An 18,669-nucleotide genomic window follows, 5' to 3' on the forward strand; every position below is an offset into this window, starting at 1 on the left:
TTTGCCCCCATAGCTCCTTCTCCAACCCGCTTCCCGGGTTCGGAGCGCTCGGAGCCGGGCAGCGTTGGAGCCAGGGGTGGGTCGGCGCCGACAGTATCTGGTACTTCGGCTCCGAATCTCCCTTTGAGTTTTCCGGATCCGTCCTTATCGGATCCGAGCTCTCGGAGCCGTGCTCTGAGCTTCGGATCCGAGGGGTTTGGTGTGTCTTCGGCTCCATCCAGGTTGGAGCACACTGGCCCTTCGGACCCGATGGTCTCGGCGCCGGCTCCGATCCATCCATCGGATCCGAGTGAGGGTCAGCTCTCGGATCCTAGAGAGAGTGGCTCTCCCTCGGCCTTTGATGTGGTGGAGAGGGCTCTGTTGAGTGCATCCAGGCCCCCACTCCCTGCTACAGCTCCATCCCGCACTCCCTCTCGTTTGGGCAGGGCTTCCATCACTCGGCCACAGGGACAGCCTGCTTTGACGTCTCAGGTCATTCCCCTAGAACAAGACGTTGCTGGTGAGTCGTCCTCGGACAGTCCTCCCAAGGATGTTCCTCACAAGTGGAAGTGTAAGAGGAGGCACGTGGACTCCCCCGAGTCCTTGACAGAAGACACGGATTTGGATGAGGGGGGAGGCTCCCCAAGGTCACCCCCCGATGATGTCTCCTTTGGAGACATCATGGAAATGCTTAGGATAAGAGGGGGGTGGTCTGCCCCCAAGGCTTCCTCGGATGAATCCGTGTTCCTGGAGGCATTCGAAGCAGGCCCATCTACCTCTTGGGTGTCCCCTCCGGCCGACCCCTTAGTGGACCTTATCACCACTAGGGTGTGGAAGGAGCCGGACACTGTGGAGCCAGTCCCCAAATGTCCCGACAGGATCCTGAGCCCTCCAGCAGAGAAATCCCATTGGAGCAAGGGACCCCCCATAGATGCCATGTTGGTGGCGGCAGCCACCAAGAGGGAGCTAGCCCAAGAGAGTCCCTCGGTCCATCCCCCGAGCAAGGAGTCTCGCTCGATGGACCGTCTCGGGAAATGGGTCTTTAGTTCAGCGACCTTCTCTGTAAGGTCCCTGAACTACATGGCACATATCATTCAACTGCAGCGAGACCTTATCAAAGAGTACGCTGCATCGTCCCCGGAGTCCATGTCGGGGGAGGACAAACAGTTGTACTCCACTCGCATGGCCACTCTTAGGTCTATATCAAACACCTCTATGCGGCTTTTATCCCATGCTGCAGAGGGGGCTGCTAGAGCCAGTGGAGCAGGCCTAGTTATGAGGCACCAGGCCTGGCTCCGACATTGTGATTTCGCAGAATCCTTCAAGGCATCCTTTGCGAATGCCCCCTTTGATGGTTCTGCCCTATTTGGCAAGACAGTTCGCGAGACCTTGGTCCAGAGCGAAAAGGACAGGAAGACGTTGTCTGCCATTGGAGTCCTCTTCTCTGCTCCCCAGAGGTCCTTCTCCAAGAACCAAAAGGGACAGAAGAAGATGTGGTTCCGAAAGTCGCAACAATCCCAGTCCACTCCGGACTCCCAGTCCTTCCGCGGCAGAGGAGGACAGGTTGGATGCCACCCTAGAGGCAGAGGGGGCCCGAAGAACTTTAGGTCCAGGGAAACCTTCTCTGATCGGCCCACGCAGCAACCCTGAAGGGTTGCCCGACTGCTCCACTCTGGAGGCAGTCGGCGGGCCTTTCTTGAAGCACCTGGCAGCTTGGGAGTCCATTACAACAGACTGCTGGGTGCTTCGTGTCATATCCAGAGGATACAGAATTCCCTTTTCCTACATTCCCGACACCCCCGCACGCCTCCCCGATGTTCCACCCAATCAGATGGAGGCAGCAGCTGTGGAAATTCGGCTGCTTTTAGAAAAAGGAGCCATCCAGCATGTCCCCCCAGGCCAGTCTGGATCGGGTTACTACTCCAGGTTGTTTTTGGTGCCAAAAAAGACGGGGGACCTAAGGCCCATACTCGATCTTTCCCTACTAAATCTGTCAGTAACCAAAGAAAAGTTCCGGATGGTCACTCTTCAATCTATTCTCCCCCTCTTGCGGGAGAGCAACTGGATGTGCTCCATAGACCTCAAGGACGCATACTACCACATACTAATGGACGAACGGTCCAGGAGGTTTCTCCACTTCCGGCTGGGAGCCAGTCATTACCAATTCAGGGTCCTCCCCTTTGGACTCACCTCAGCCCCCAGGGTGTTCACCAAGGTTTTAGCAGTGATTGCAGCCCACCTGAGACTCCAGGAAATGCAGGTCTTCCCGTACCTGGGCGACTGGCTTCTCACCACCCCAACAAGGCATTTACTATGCTTAGTCAGTGACTACTTTCTCAACCTTGCTCCACAACTAGGGATCACCATAAACTCGAACAAGTCCTCTCTCACCTCGACTCAGGTGATAGACTTTATCGGGGCCAGACTGGACACCAACAGGCAACTAGCCTTCTTAACTTCCGACCGGCTACACACCTTGAGAGCACATGTGCAGGCCATCTTTCAATCTTCAAAACCTCCGGCGGGATTGGTTCTGAGGGCCCTGGGGTCCATGGCAGCTACTGTAAACCTCCTTCCCTTGACGCGTCTGAACATGAGGATTTTACAGTGGACTCTCCAAGTCCAATGGTCCCTTCTTCACTACCCCTTGAGTCACCCCATTTCTCTCAGCAGGGCCTGCAAGAGGGCTCTCGTTTGGTGGCTTCAATCGCCGGACCTCTAGGTGGGATGCCCCTTTGCCATGGCCCCCCCTCTCACCACGGTGACCACGGACGCCTCTCGTCTGGGGTGGGGGGGCATTATTCGAGCAGGACAGTCCAAGGCACGTGGAACAATTCGGAGACCTTATTGCACATAAATGTTCTAGAGATGAGGGCAGTGCTGTTGTCGTTGCAAGCACTTCAGAGCCTTCTCCCTGTAGGAACAATTGCAGTCCAAACAGACAGTATGTCTGTGGTATGGTATATCAACAAACAAGGGGGAACCAGGTCTTACCCACTCTGTCGAGAAGCCATGAGAGTGTGGGAATGGGCGATCTCCACCAACCGCTTTCTCATTGCAACGCACATTCTGGGACGGACCAACATCCTGGTGGACAGACTGAGTTGCACCATCCTTTCACCTTATGAGTGGTCCCTCAATCCTCGAGTAGCGAGTCAGATTTTTGCCGTTTGGGGGCAGCCCTGTTGCGATCTTTTCACATCTCCCTCAAACATGAAATGCAACAATTACTTCGCTCTCATTCCCCCTGCCGGGGAAGCCCCGAGGGATGCCTTGGTGCATGCTTGGCCACCCGGTCTTCTCTATGCCTACCCTCCTCTTCCCCTCATGCTGAAACTTCTTCAGAAAGCCAGTCGGTTGGGGAGCAGGATGATCCTCATTGCCCCATTCTGGTCTCGCCAAGCTTGGTTCCCTTACCTCTGGTCTCATCGAGTGAATCCACCCTGGATTCTAGATCCCCTTCCGGATATAATCTCCCACCCCCAGGGACTCCCACTTCCCAACCTGGCCAGCCTTAAGCTTACGGCTTGGCTGCTCCAGTTCCACTTGTAGCTAGGACTCCCGGTATCTCTTCTCCAGTTAAAACTATCCTAGTAGCAGCGCACAAGCCCTCTACTAGGCAGGTCTGTGGTAGTAAATGGAAGCGTTTCTCTATCTGGGCAGAACGCCATAATTTGGACCCTTTTACAGCCCCCTTGCCTGCGGTGCTGGACTTTCTTTCAGGTCTTTTTAATGCTGGAGCTAGCTGTTCTACGGTTAAGGTTCAGTTGGCAGCTATCTCTCATTACCACGTAGGTACTGAAATGGGGCCTTTAATCTCTACAAAATTGTGCAAAACATTCTTAAAGGGCACCTTTCTTCTTAGACCTCCAATAAAGGAAGAGGTACCCCCATGGGATTTGACTTTGGTATTACAAGCCCTGACAGCCCCTCCCTTCGAACCGGCATCTTCAGTAGACCTCAGATATTTGTCGTGGAAAACAGCCTTTCTTGTGGATATTACCTCAGCCAGGAGAGTATCCGAATTGCAAGCTCTTTCTGTGAAACCCCCATACTTAGCCTTTCACAAGGATAGGGTTTACCTCAGGACCAATCCCTCTTTCCTTCCGAAGGTAGTTTCTGAATCTAATATCAACCAATCTATCAACTTGCTGGTATTCTTTCCTAACTACAAGAACAAAGGGGAGTACAAATTACATTCTTTGGACGTACACAGACAACTTAGATTTTATATTCATAGGACATCTTGTCATAGACAATCCGACCAGTTGTTCGTCTCCTTTGCCAAATTTAATTTAGGTAAACCGGTCTCGAAAGTTTCCTTATCGAGATGGATCTCGCAGTGTATCATTACAGCGTATCAAACTTCCAGCAGGCCCACACCTCAAGAAGTTCTTGCCCATTTAACTAGGGCTATGGCTACTTCTGCCACCTTTAAATCCAGGGTTTCCTTGGATGATATCTGTTCAGCAGCCACTTGGGCCTCATCTCATACCTTCATCAATCATTATAAGTTGGAGATTACCTCCAGAGGGAGAACTTCTTTAGGCTCCGCAGTGCTCCGGAACATCCTTCCATGAAGGCCGCCCAAGGCTTAGGTAGCTGGGGACTCTGTCCCACAGGTTGCAGACCAAATGAAGTTAACTACTTCAGATTAAGAAGTTATGTACTCACCATAGCGTTCCATCTGAGTAGGTAAACTTCATTTGTCTGCAACCGTTCCCCCCCTCCATCCCCCCGACCTTCAGATGTGTTTTCATGTCATATAGTGATGTACCATTCTGATAAAGTAGTTAGTTTTACACTATAGTGCTTGCGGGCAAACTTGATCTGAGGTTAGTCAGGGTTGGCAGGGGGTTATGGGTAAGGGGAGGAGCTAGGAGCTTGGATCTAAGCTTTGTAAAGTTGCCGGCTCGGATCCGAGGTCGGATCCGTATCCCACAGGTTGCAGACAAATGAAGTTTACCTACTCAGATGGAACATTATGGTGAGTACATAACTTCTTATTTTGTTGCTCTAAAATAAATAAATGTGGAAAGACAGCTATTACAAGCATGGTTCCATAGGTGTCTGACTACCTGGCCTATGTGTAAGACCTACCTTGCTGAGCAGAAACAGAGGCAGACTGATTTTCTCTTCATAATCATCTCTTAAACATAATTACTATAACCATTTTTCTTTAAAAATAGAACTTATGAGTGAAGTTAAGATATACCATTGATGATGAAAGTAATCTGCCTTTAATGATGTTTGTTTTTACTATATTTTCTGTGCTTGTTTCCTTTTAATTTCAGCAGAAAACAGACTAGAAGCCTTCACTTTTATAAGGCTCCAAGTCTTTTTTTTCAGCCCAGTAAGTTAATTATCTTTAGTATCTCTACGTGTGTTTTAGAGGGAGTCATGAATAATTTATACATAGGTTCATAGGTTGTTAACAGGATAATGACCGGTAAGGCCTTTACAAGCCTAGCAGAGCAGCCAAAGTTATTTGGGTCCCAAGTATTGTATGGGGGGGGTGGACGTTAATAGGCAGGTAGGTAAGGATTTGTAAAGGGGGCATTAGGATAATATTTTTTTTTATTGATAGCCTGTGTCCATAAGGGACATGGGGGCCAGACTGGGGGTAAATTTACAATTTCACATCCAATTTTGTTTGTAAAGGGTTAGGGATGAACTCCGGAATAGGCTCCCCAACCATGTAAAAAAGTTTAGAGATCCTGTGGAACACATCTGTCTCTCCAGCAAGTTCTGTTTATGTCACAAATAAAATTCAGATCCCTGGATCTAGTGTTCCTGTTCTTTGTTTTGCACATGTGCAACAGATTTATCACAGTTGGATCTGTGGAAGCCCTGTAATGCTGACAAAAATTTCTTTTTAGCAGCCTCTAGGAGACTGAATACAGACACATAGCCTTTAGGCAATGTGTGTAGGACAGGGTAGTCATGCCCTGAATTCTCCTGATTAGAAGCCTTGGTGAACATACCAACTGTTGCAAGTGTTTGGACAGATACATGCCAAAGCAGTCATTGTACTCAACAATCGGTCTGATAAGGCCTGAGTAGAGTGGTACTACATCTTCTTCAGCCTGCATCCCATACCCTTATCAATAAGTTGGGCAACATAGAATGATTTTCTTGTTGTCTTGGCTACATGTTGGCCAAAGGTCAGGTTGCAGTCTACATATGTCCCCAGATCCCTTACTACTGAGTTGACTCTTAGGGGTGTTTTATTGATGGAGTAATTAACTTGTGTTAAGTTTCCCAAAGGGCAACTTAATGTATTTTCTGGCACTGAGTCTTGTTTATGTTAAATCACTTGTAAGATGTTTTTGCCTTGGGGGGAATCTATAATAGCTCCCAATTTACATCTGCGAACTTGTTGAGCCAGAGGCATGTAACGTTAGCCTTGAGTTCCAAGAAGTTGAAGGCAAACAGTAGTGGGCCCAGCATGAAGCCTGAGGGTACTCCACTTGTGACCAGTCTCTTGATGGTGGTGGTCCCAACAATCCTAATTTCCTGGGTCCTGTTTGTGAGCCAGTAATCCAGTGAGTTATTTAGGCATTTACATCTAGCTCAGAGAGCTTGCCAACAATACCTGAGTGTGGTATTTTATCAAATGCTTTAGCCAGGTCAAGATATCTAGTTTCAACTGGTGGAGCTGAGGTGGTGAGGGGAGTAAAGCTATGTCACCCTGATCATTGTAGGTGGTACCATTCATCATCAGTTTAGCACTCTGCTGTGTGTTACCTTTAAAGTTCCGGAAACAGCTGAAGAAGTCCATCTGATTGTCCTTAGCCTGTGAGTCTATCCTGACCTCATAGTTAGTCTTGTTGGACTTAATTAGACCTCCTAGTTTCTTGTTTAGCTGTATAAGAGAGCACTTGTCTTTAAGGGCGTTGCTTTTCCTCATTTTGGCCATGATTTTTTTTCTTTTATTATATACCCTGTTTAGATGAGGATTCCACCAGTGGGATTTGTTTTGGGGTTTATTTCTGGTAGGTACGTCAGCCTCTTGCAGCCGTTCACATTTGTATATGGACTCTGAATAATTCTGCATAGGTAGCTGTGTTCTTGGGGCTGGGGGGAGCCTTGGGTTTTGACAAACTGTCACGTAATAGGATGTAGTTTGCATTTGAATAGTTCCTGACTTGCCAGTTTAGCTGGATATTCTGGGTTGATTCTACTTCAGATGAGACAGCTTTGTGATCCAACCTCACAAGTGAGAATGTGACCGGGGGAGCCTATGGTTGAAGTGTGCAGTATCTGCTCCAGGGTGATTGTGTTAAAGCCCAGGAAGCATTTTGCCTGTGAGTTTGAGATTGTGTATATTTCCCAGTCTATATAGGGATAATTAAAAGTGTGCTAAGTCCACCTTCCAGTGTGAACTGAGGGTTATGGAGGTAACATAGGTCCGGAAGGGATGTGGACCCTGAAACGAGTGTTAACATGAGTTCAGTATTGTAGTGTTTTGATCTTTCGATATTATGGTCCCAGGAGTATTGATTTCAAGACTGTACCAGTAAACCTATATATGATTATAAATGTGTGTGTGTGTTTGTATCTTCCAGAGCAGATTTTTTATTTCCTAATGACAAATACACAGTGTTATTAGGTGTAAATAAACTAAGTGACAATGATCCAAACATTAATTCACTTGCTGTTAAACTGGGTTGTTTTAGTATTTTCTAATTTCACCATGAAACACTTTTGATTTAGATATGCAGGTTATATAAATCTTCTGTATATCTTTTCTTTGCAGGAGACCTTTATGCGAGCACAGCTGTGGTTGAAGGAACTCAGAAATGCAGACCATGAAAATAAAGCAGTGATTGCTTTAGTTGGTAATAAAACAGACTTGGCATTTAATCGTCAGGTTTCCAAAGAGGTATGGTACAATGATTAAATGGCTCTTTAAAGCAACAATAATTGAGCATTAGTTCACAACTATGACCTTGTAATGCAGATAAGTAATGTAAAAACATTTTGTCATCTTGCCTCTTTGGGGTCTGGAAGTTATGACTTGGCAAATGGTTGTAATCCCACCTTACTCCACAGTGATATTTAAATAGCTAAGGCTTGGATTTTTCATAAAAAAAAAATATATATATATATATACACACGTGCGCACACACACACACACACATACACACACACACAGACACACACAATTTTATCTAGAGAACCTCTTTTGGTTAGGTTGGTCAGACTAAACTTTTCTAGTAAACTGTCATGCCGTTATGGGAAAACATGTAAACTTGGAAGATGTGAAGAAATTTAGACTATAATGGAACTAGGTCAACCATAGGCTCTTGTTGTTTGCTTTGACTTCTGAGTAGTAGATGCCAAATAAAAGTGGCCCCAAAACATATCCTTGTGGAACTCCACTGATGACAGGTCTTTCTGTTGAGATGGCAAGACCTATGCTGACTTCCTGTGCCCTGTCTGGAAGCCAATTTACAACTCATCAACTGATGTAGAAGTTTAGTGCTAGTTTGCCAATCTTATCCATAATGTCTGAGTGGGTTATAATGTCCCTTGGCCAGTTCAAGGTAGGTAGTATGTACTGTCCTCATGTCATCTATCACGTTTGTGACTTTTTTGAAAAAGTCCACTAGGTTGAGCAGATATGACCTGCTTTGACAAAGCCAAACTGGGATGGATGCAGTGTTTGGAAATGTCCCGACTGATTAGTTCCATGATAAGTCTTTCCATGGCTTTGCATAGGAAGCTGGTCAGACCTATGGGACAGTAACTGCCCAGGTCGGCGAGTGGCCCTCCCTTGTGCTTGGAGGGTGAGGTTGAAACGTGTTGTTAAGGGCATACAAATAGTTTGTTTCCTGCTGTTTAGGATGTATCCTGGGATACTGTCAGGGTCCCAAGAAGCTGCATTTTTGGCCTTTAAGTGTGCCTCCTGGCAATCAGAATGACAAACGAATTGTGATTCTAGAAGAGAATGGACCAATTATAGGTAAATAACATTTTCAGATACATACAGAAATGACAGAAAAGGAACTATTAACAACAGTGTATGGATGTGAGAAATTCCTAGGGTGCGTGCTAAGAAAGCTCAGGAAGAAAAAGTGCACAAACTCTTGCAAAGTATATCCAGAAATTGCTTTTACAAAGCAACTTTGAACTGCACAGGATAATGTTTAATTCATAGAACTTTGGTTTGAAAGTGAAATATAGACGTGACAAGAACTAAATATTTACTAGAGAAGCATGAACAGCTGGCAGAAACAGAAACTCTCGGAGAAGGGTACATAAATTCCATATGGGAAAAATGCAAAGCAGCAACAGTGGCAGAGTTATCCAAAGTACTTGGCAAGAATGTCGACTCTAATGGAGCAAGCAGTGCAGTGCTATGACATTCGTAGGTGGATATACCACAGCTATGCAAAGGAAAAGGTGCTAGCATACCAGACTCCAGATCAGTGGTGATGAGAGGGTAGATTTGTTCAAGAAAACCGTGTATCTAATGCATGGGTTATTATTTCAAGTTCACTTAAATAAATCGAAATATCAGACACAAGTAACGTAAGTGTGATTAGCACATTAATGTTTATATTTCCAAGGCAGTGAATACCTGAATTCCTTTATGAGCAGGAATTCAGATAACCTTAAGTCCCCATTCTTACCAATCCACTGGATAAGTGGAGTGAAACATCCAGACAATAAAGAATTTCAGCACAATAAGTAATAGCAAAGGTTTCAGGCTGGTCATCATGAAATGTTGGTATGTCCAGTGTACGGTTTCAGTCTCACAAGTTCAGTTTGTAAAGGACATTGGGTTAAAAATCAAATTATCTTAGTCTATCAGTGGTTATTTTCCTGGAGTTAACTTGCAATGTTCTGGGAGTTTGGCTTTCTGAAGTTTCAACATTGTGGTTTCATTGTTGTGAATGTCGATGTTGTAGTAACTGGACATTTTCAAGTAGATCTGGCTATTTACACCTTACCGGTACTCACCCTTAGACCTTACTTCTTTTGTCTAGGAGTCGTGGGCCAAGCTGAATTTCTACCACCAAGCTACAACTGTCTTCGATCTGACAGGCCACATAAAAAAGGAGGTGGTATTGCCATACTGTGTTCCAACCACCTCAACATTGTCCCCTACTCTAGCCCCATACCTCAGTTTGAATCTGCAGAAATTCTCATTGAGTATCTCCAATTAAATAACACTAAAAAAATCTGGATAATCAATCCCTACATTCCCCCCCAAAATAACATTCCTATACTGGAAAAAAATCCTTTCCTGGCCATCTAAAACTATTCAATATGAAACAATCATCCTAGGTGACATTAACATTGATTGGTTAGAACTTACCAAAAAACAGTCCACCTCCAACATAAACCTTTTCTCCTATACCCAAGTAGTAACAGACGTTACCAGACCAAACAAAACCAAAAAACAATGGCTCTACACTAGATTGGATTCTAGTGTCTGACATGAGTAAAATTTCAGCCGCAGACACATTACCTCAAACCATAAGTGATCACCTACCTGTTTATATCTTTTGGAAATACTCCCCCACTCACAATACCCACCAGAATAAACTAGCCAGGAACCTATCCAAATTCAGCCCATAAACTTTAAACAACACCCTCCTACAAATAGACTGGAGTGCCGTAAAAATGCTACCCTTAGACAAGGCAATTGAACTCTTCAATACTACATTTTTAAATATTCTAAATAGCTTAGCTACTCTGCGAGTAAAATGAATCAAAACCAACCATGCTAACTGGCTAACTAGAGCCACAAAACAACTTATGACAAAGAGATAGAGCATGGAAACTCTGGCATAAAACCAAAAATCCTGCATGGAAACTCTGGCATAACACCAAAAATCCTGCTCACCTCCAAGAATGTAAACAACTCCAAAATCTAGCCAAACACTTCAAAGATATGAAAAATTTCTACCGCACATCCCAAAACCAAAGTTTACTGCATCCAGGTAGCAAAAACAACCCATGCCCACATCCAGACAAATCCCCCAATGAAATAGCAACTCTCTTCAACACACACTTCATAGACACCATCTCCAAACTTGCTGCCACCTTCCCTCAAACAAATTCTGAAGCTTAGCAAACACACACTCATGCAGCCTTCACACAAACACCACAACGATTTTCCTTCTCCCCTATCCCCACAGCTACCATTCGCAAATTACTACTCAAACTAAAACCCTGTACAACTGTTCCAAATAATCTGCCCCCAGATTACTTACACATGTCAGCCAAATATATAGCCTACCCCATTAGCATATTAATCAACATATCCCTCCAAGAGTCTCATGTACTTGTAATGTGGAAAAATGCTACATACTCCCATTTCACAAAGGTGGCCCTGACATAGATTTCACCAATTTCTGGCCAATCGCAATACTCTCCCAACTATCCAAAATCATGGAGAAATGCATTCATGCTTAGCTCCTAAATTTCCTAACAGAAAATATGATATTATCCCCATCCCAACATGGATTCCACCCATATCACAGTACCACCACTGCACTCCTATCATTCATGGACACTGTGACCCAAGCAAGGGACACTGGAAAAAGTGCCTCCTCTCTCTTTCTGCACCTCTCCAAAGCCTTCGACACCATATCCCACCCTTTACTACTGGCAAAGCTATCCAGTCTGGGAATGTCACCCCCACTCTTAACTGGTTCTCTGATTATCTAAACAACAGACAGCAAGCCACTAAATAGCTCCACTCTTTCTCACCATTCCTCAATATACACAAAGGAGTTCCCCAAGGATCCATATTGGGACCTCTCCTTTTTAGCATATTTATTAATGACTTCCACTCCATCCTTCCCTTAAATCCTGTAATACAGTACGCAGATGACTCGACCATTATCTGCATTGCTGACTCTGCTGATGAACTCCTAGCTAGGACCCAACTTACTTTCTCAATCATTGAGGAATGGATGAGTAACAACCATCTAACCCTTAACCCCAGCAAACTAACCTGCTTCTATTCACCCCCCCAAAAAATACCCCCCTAAATAGAGCAGATTTTAATATCTATTCACAAAACAAAACCTGCATTAGAGCAGTATCACAAACTAAACTTTTAGGAGTTATATTAGACAAACACTTAACCTTCGATCCAAACATCCAAAACTGCATAAAAAAAAAAAACACCAGAAACTAGGCACCCTCTAAAAGCATAAATTGTACCTCACACCCACTGCTAGACAAACCCTTGCACTATCCTATTTGCTTCCTTCACTTTTATATAGTGGCCATTTGTTCACTAACATTCAAAGCTCCTTAAAATCCAAGATTGAGTCCTGTTATAACAAGGTTGCCAGGTTCACTACCAATGAAATTTACTCCTCCCATCACTGCATCTCCCTACGCAAACTAAAATGTCTTGAACTTCCCCATCACCTAACCTACTTGCAGTTAACCACAGCTCACAATATCATTACCAAACCTTCCAATTGTCCATCTCTCACCTCCCTGTTTACTCTCCATAAGCCCTCTTGACAACTCAGATGTGAAAATCAATTTCTTTTAAAAGTGCAAATACCCAGTCTAGCAATTGGCCAATCTCTGTACTCATGTACCATTGCTAAAACTTGGAATTCCCTACCCAGCTCTATCAAAACTATTTCCAATCACATATCCTTCAGAAAGTCTCTAAAACAGCATCTCTTAGCCCTATGACAATATACGTGTGGCTATGACTACAGAGCATCTTCCCCAGCCTGATCTCACTAACCTTTTTCTTCCCTCTGCTTAACAGTTATGCAACTATCTCTTGCTGTCCTCACTCTACAGTATCCAAAGCAGATGATATGTTGTACTTTGTATATTTTCTATATAATGTATACTGCCTTTGTTATTCTAGCTAGAAATTTATAATAAGATTGTATGTCTGCTTTTTTAAGTTGTTATCTCTCTATGTATGTAGAAAATGTGACTGTTTTTAAATTTCTTTTGTATGTGGAACTTTTCTCCCCAGGCCTCCCCTGAAAATGGGCACTGTTTGGCCCAGTGGACCACCGTGGTAACAAATGCAAATAAATAAGTAAATAATAATAAATACATGGTGAATTTATGAACATCCATCCAATACTCTAATTTTACTTAAATGAAGATCCTGCATCACATTGTTTGATCTGGAAAAGAAGTTGGCATCCAGAGAAGTAGTCACCACATGATGAATTTGTGTTGCATTTCTTTATCTGGAGAGAAAGTTTTTTTTTTTCCAGAGAATGGGTAGTCTCTGTATGATGAATCTTACTTTCCAGCATGATTTGGTCTCTTTGCTGAAGAAAGTGCAGATCTCTAGCTCTAGTTTTTGCAGGACTGATAGATTGTGAAGAAATAAGAGGTAATGGACTACTGCCAGATCCCTAATAGCCCAGAAGGTAAGGAATAGATTGCCAGTAAGGTGGCTGTAGGATACTGAATAGAGTGACAAGCCCTCCAGGCTCTCATGATTGCTCAAATCCTTTTTTAGTAATCTTTGGGGTCTCAGTAACCACTTGATATGTTTACTATGGAATATCCCAAAGGCGGCATTGTACTCATGATAGGACTGATTAATGCAGAATACAGAGGGATTAGGAGTTCTGTGAACTTGGAAGAAATACCACTTGTGATCATCTCTGCCAGGTGGAAGGATTTCCTGACCACTGCTGCAACATGATTGTAAAAGGAGAGGAAGTTATCTACCATCTTCCAAGATCTCTCACAACATCTTCATGGAGTGTTTTCTACTATAAGCAAGGTGTGTGTGTGTGTGTGTGTGTGTGTGGGGGGGGGGGGGGGGGCTGTTTACCAAGTGCAATAATATTGCATTTTTCAGTATTTACTTTTAGTCCATTGACCATGCACCAGTTATCAATGTGTGTAAATTTAAGTTTATTTATACAACACAATGAAAAATGAAATCAATGCGTGTCCCATTTTGTTTTCATTTAATTCCACAGTTTATTTACAATCATATCTCTCAAGTACTTACTGTATTTCCTGAGTCAGAGAGAAAGTCAAAAATAATCAAGTACAAAACTCCAAATCAGGGACACTTTTTAATTATTGGTGCTGCTGCCTTGGAAAAGTAGAAGAATAAGAGGATGTGAACAGACATGCATTTTCTGAAGGAAAAGAAGCCTGTAACGTTAATCATTTTTTGACAGTAATTGATCAACTTTACTTAAAATAATCTATAGTTTTAAGAGGCAGAGAGCACAAATCAGGGACAGTTGAGAAGCATGTTTAAGATATATACAGTACCTTCTATATAGTGTTACAGTCCTTGGAGGCATCTCTACCATACAGGGTCAGACTCAAACAGCCTCTCCAGCAAAAGGCTGCCAAACAAAGATCACCGCTGCAGGCCTAATCAGGCCTTCACTTCAGTTTCACAGACAAGAAAAAAATCCTCACCTGAAATAGCCTCAAGCCACATCCAAAATAGGGGTCCTGACAGGTCTATTCTCTTCCAGAAAACCACAAATCTTTTCAGACTCATGACAAATCTCTACCTGACAGTATAATGACGTAGAATTGTGCAACATTCTTAAAATGAGGAAAAACATCTTGACGGAGTGTCACAGAAATGTATAAAGTCCATGACATGATGTTCCACTGCCAGTGAGTTTTACCACCATAAAATCCTGATGTTACAATAGGGAGTAGAGGAGTTATATCAGGGGTAGCCACAGTTTTAGAAAATTAATATATGCAACAGGCTTCTATTGCTGTTAGTAGACACAATGTTGGATTTTGTTGCCCTTGAAGGCTATGTACTGTTGGACCACACAATATTTCATGGCCTTCACAACACTGAGATTATAGACCAATACCACATAGTCACTATACACAATCTAGTAGATGTGTCACTCACATCTACAGGCCTATGGAAGTTGTGGACTATACATACCAATGGATACTAAGGTATGTGTGGCTTTAAGAATATAAGCTACAGGGCCCTTTCAATAAGCAACAGGGGACCCAGTGGAGGTATATTAGGTATCTACCTCCAGAATACTCCAGCCATTCCCTGATGCCATACTACAGCATGTGGGGGAGCATATATGGTTTCCTTGCATCATAGAAATAAAAGCAAACACAATGCAGGACTTATGATATAGCTGACTTCCCCGAGGTTCTGGGTGGGGGGACAGTAGACTGCAAATACATTGAAATAAAGGACCTCGTCTGGTGAGCTGGTAGGAAGGTACGTGAACTGTAAAGGTTACATCTCCATCAAATGCCACTGATCTACATATTTATATACATAGCTATGGTACTGCAGCGGTGTCATAGTGAGATGGAAACAATCAACCCATCCATAAAAAATACAGAAAAATGCATTCAGCGTATAAAGCTAGACAAAACAGCCTTCTCCCACCTTTACGCTCAGCAGCATCATGTAAGCTGAACAGCAGTCCTTCAAGTATAGCAGATCCCAGCAGGTGTCAAATGCAGCAGCTATTGTCCTAAACAGTACAGTGTCATTTTACAAAGTTTCACTTGTTGGTGTGTTAGCTTTAAACGCCAACTTACAGTTACAAACGAGGAGCATCTGTAGTTTCTGTTCTCATTAGGATTTGTAACACTTGCCTTTCTTTTCCTTGGTAATGCAAGAGTATATTAGAAAGGCTAGCAGCACTTCAAAAGACACATTGCCCTCAGGATTTGAAAAGGGACACATTTGAGAGAGAGAGAGTGTAGTAAAAGCAATTGTTAGTAAAGTGTAAACCCTACCTCGCACAAGCAATAATGCTGTTTTCTTCCTGTAGAACCTGCTTTCTCACAGCTGTAGCATTTTCTTACTGAGTGCAGTGACAGTCTGTGGCTGTTGGGGTTTATATTGCATAGGTTCAGCCTCAGAGTGTGATCATTAAGCAGATGAGGGCCCGCCTCATAAATCCTTCTGAATCGCTTCATCTACATCTAAAGCATAGTCTTGCTATGAGGTTTTCCCATGAGCACCTCTGTTGTACATGGAATATGTCTGTGCAGGCCAATGACACAACAAGTGATGATGTCAGTCACATTGATCATTGCTGCAGTGGCATTAGCTACGTGGGTTATATCCTGCCAAAGATATAATGACTGGTCAGCTTCCAAAGCTTTAGGGCTCCATATTCCCAATCCATCAGTAAGCAGTCATGTTTCAGTTAAACTCCTCTGTTTAAAATGGAGCAAACAGTTCTAACACTTTATACTCTGGCTGCTTGAAGCTGAACAGCACTCGCATTTTAGTAAAAACTGCAACAACCGTAGTTGCTATAGCTTAGACCACACACGAACTACTACAGCACTCACGTTTGATCACAAAAGCAATACTGCATCATTTGCTGCCACAGTATATGTCCCTTCTCTATCTTGTAACCAAAATCTTCCATGGATCATATTCTCCGGTATTTTAAAAAAATATAGAACTCACACCCATGTCCTACAACTACATAGTTACTTTCTGACACCTGGGGAACATCAGAAAAAAATCTATTGGAGACCATTTACAGATTTGACTTTTTTAGCATCTTAAAAGTGGTTAGAGCTCTTGCCCGTTTCAATGGAAAGGCTTTACTCTCGATCCATGTAAACTCCTGCCTGCGGTAGAAGTGATGAGGCCAGGGTGTCGCCATTTTGAATGTCAAGTTGTATTTTTTGGATGTCTTAGTTTTCTTCAAGATTAATACAACTTAAGTCATTGGCCTCCTTTTCAAAGGTGACTATTCTTCATGGTGTCAGAATGCCCTTGTGTTGGTGAACTGGGAGAAACACACTCTTGCCAGAGAGACTGTAGACCTTAAACTACCTCCTCTTGTTTCCACCTTATCAGCTTGACTGTCCTGCTTCACCCTGTTGCAACTGCTCCTTTGTTGGAAACCCAGACCTAAAGTAATTCTAATATTCCCCATTAAGGGAATAGGACCAAGCCTCTCCATTACGGGAATAGGACCAATCCTCCCCCTGAAGAATATCCATCAAAGGACTTAAGAAAGTATGTGTAACTGTTGCTAATCCTACATACTAGATTGTATTCTGCCAGAAGGCCCTGCTAGGTGGTTTAGCACACTCACCTGCCAGGACAGCCAGCAGCCTAACCCTTCCCATCTCTGTTCCCCACATACTTGGCCTCTCTTCTAGCCCTCCGGTCTACATAGGACTCCCCCCTTTCCTCCCACTCTAGGGATCTGTCCTTGCGGAGCCACATGAGTACTATAGCATTTGTCCACTAGGTGGCACCCTCTCCTCACAATTCCTGACTTATTACTTCTTTATTTTCACTATCTATTACTTACTTTATTTATTTTGATATATGCTTAAGTCTATAATAAAGTTTTCTCTACTCCCCTCTCTCAACTCTAGGCTCACCCCATCCCACCTAATCCCTGTCTCCTGGACTCACCTTCAGCTACTAGTACTCCACAGATTGGTTCTTGTTCATCCTTAGTCTTCCCTCGGGTCTACCCGCTCCATTTGCCCTGCAGGCTCACTCCGCTCCCCTACCCTGACCCCAGTTCCCACCCGCCCCGCAGCACTTCTACATTTATACCCTTTAGCCACACCCATCACCCCGCCCCAACCAACTAGTTACCTCCTCCCTTCCACACCCACTTCTTATTCCTCCCCACATTTCACCAGTACTCTACTGGACCTCCCCTCTCAGTCTCCTCCCAAAACTTACAACTCTCTTACCCTAGTAAACTTAGCCAACCACAGCATATCCCCTCTCAGTAACCTATCCCACTATACTCTCAAAAGCCCTATCCTTCTCTACTCATCTACTACTGCTCCTCACCATATCCTATACCTACTACCTCACCCAGCCAGCTAACTACAACCACACTCCATCCTTTCGTACTACAAACCATCTTAGCCCACCTGTCTTATATTCACACTTCCCAATTTCTCCATGCCTGTACCCCATAAAACATCATCTTCTCTTCTCTTATAAACTTATTACTCCTCACAAATATCCTAACCCTACAGCAACTAAATCATCCCTCATAAATCTAGTAAAGCTCAATCCTGTCTCTAAACAGACAAAGTACCTCTCCAACCTAATGCTATATCTGACTTCTGTTCTATTATCAGGAGACATACACCCCAACCCAGGCCCATCCTCATCCCCTTCAACAGATAAATCCATACTACTCACCTCCTTAAATGCCCAAAGTATAGTTAACAAAATCCCTAATCTGCATGCCTGGCTTACATATAGCAAACCAGACATTTTGTCCATCTCTGAAACTTGGTTAAAACCCTATATAAAAGATTCCGAAATAATTCCACCCAACTACTCTATAATTATAAAAGACAGAACCAACAAAAAAGGAGGTGGAGTAGCCCTTCTATACTTATCCTCCTTAACAGTTACCCCTTATAACAAACCAATTCCCCAGTTCAATAATGCAGAACTACTCCTGGCATTACTTCAAGTAAATAAACATAAACACATATGCATAGCGAAAAGATGAAAGTATTGCAAAAAAAAAAAAAAAAAATGTTTATACCTTTTGTTATCTAGCTTTCTCAGTACTGTGTTACTTTCCTCTGTAAATTTCCTTTGCTGTGTCCTAATTATGTATACTTGCTGTGTGACTTTCTGTTTCTATTATCCTATTGCAGTGTTTTAATTTTGAACTCTTTCTGTGTGCACATTCTATTGTAAATTATCTCTTGTATTGTATCCATGATTGTAAATTGTAAATT

The 18,669-nt window shown here is 43.5% G+C and overlaps 1 protein-coding gene across 1 annotated transcript in view; it reads left to right on the plus strand.

The window, feature by feature from the left end:
* Positions 1-18,669, plus strand: part of LOC122793052 (ras-related protein Rab-17-like) — a 449,961-nt gene that overhangs the window by 202,984 nt on the left and 228,308 nt on the right. Inside the window, exon 4 of the mRNA XM_044060729.1 lies at positions 7,739-7,864. Coding sequence (XP_043916664.1) covers positions 7,739-7,864 — 126 coding nt within the window. The remainder of the gene's footprint in view (positions 1-7,738; positions 7,865-18,669) is intronic.

This window comes from Protopterus annectens, chromosome 2.part0 (assembly GCF_019279795.1).
Source record: "Protopterus annectens isolate FY-2018-M chromosome 2.part0, PAN1.0, whole genome shotgun sequence".
NCBI lineage: Eukaryota > Metazoa > Chordata > Ceratodontiformes > Protopteridae > Protopterus > Protopterus annectens.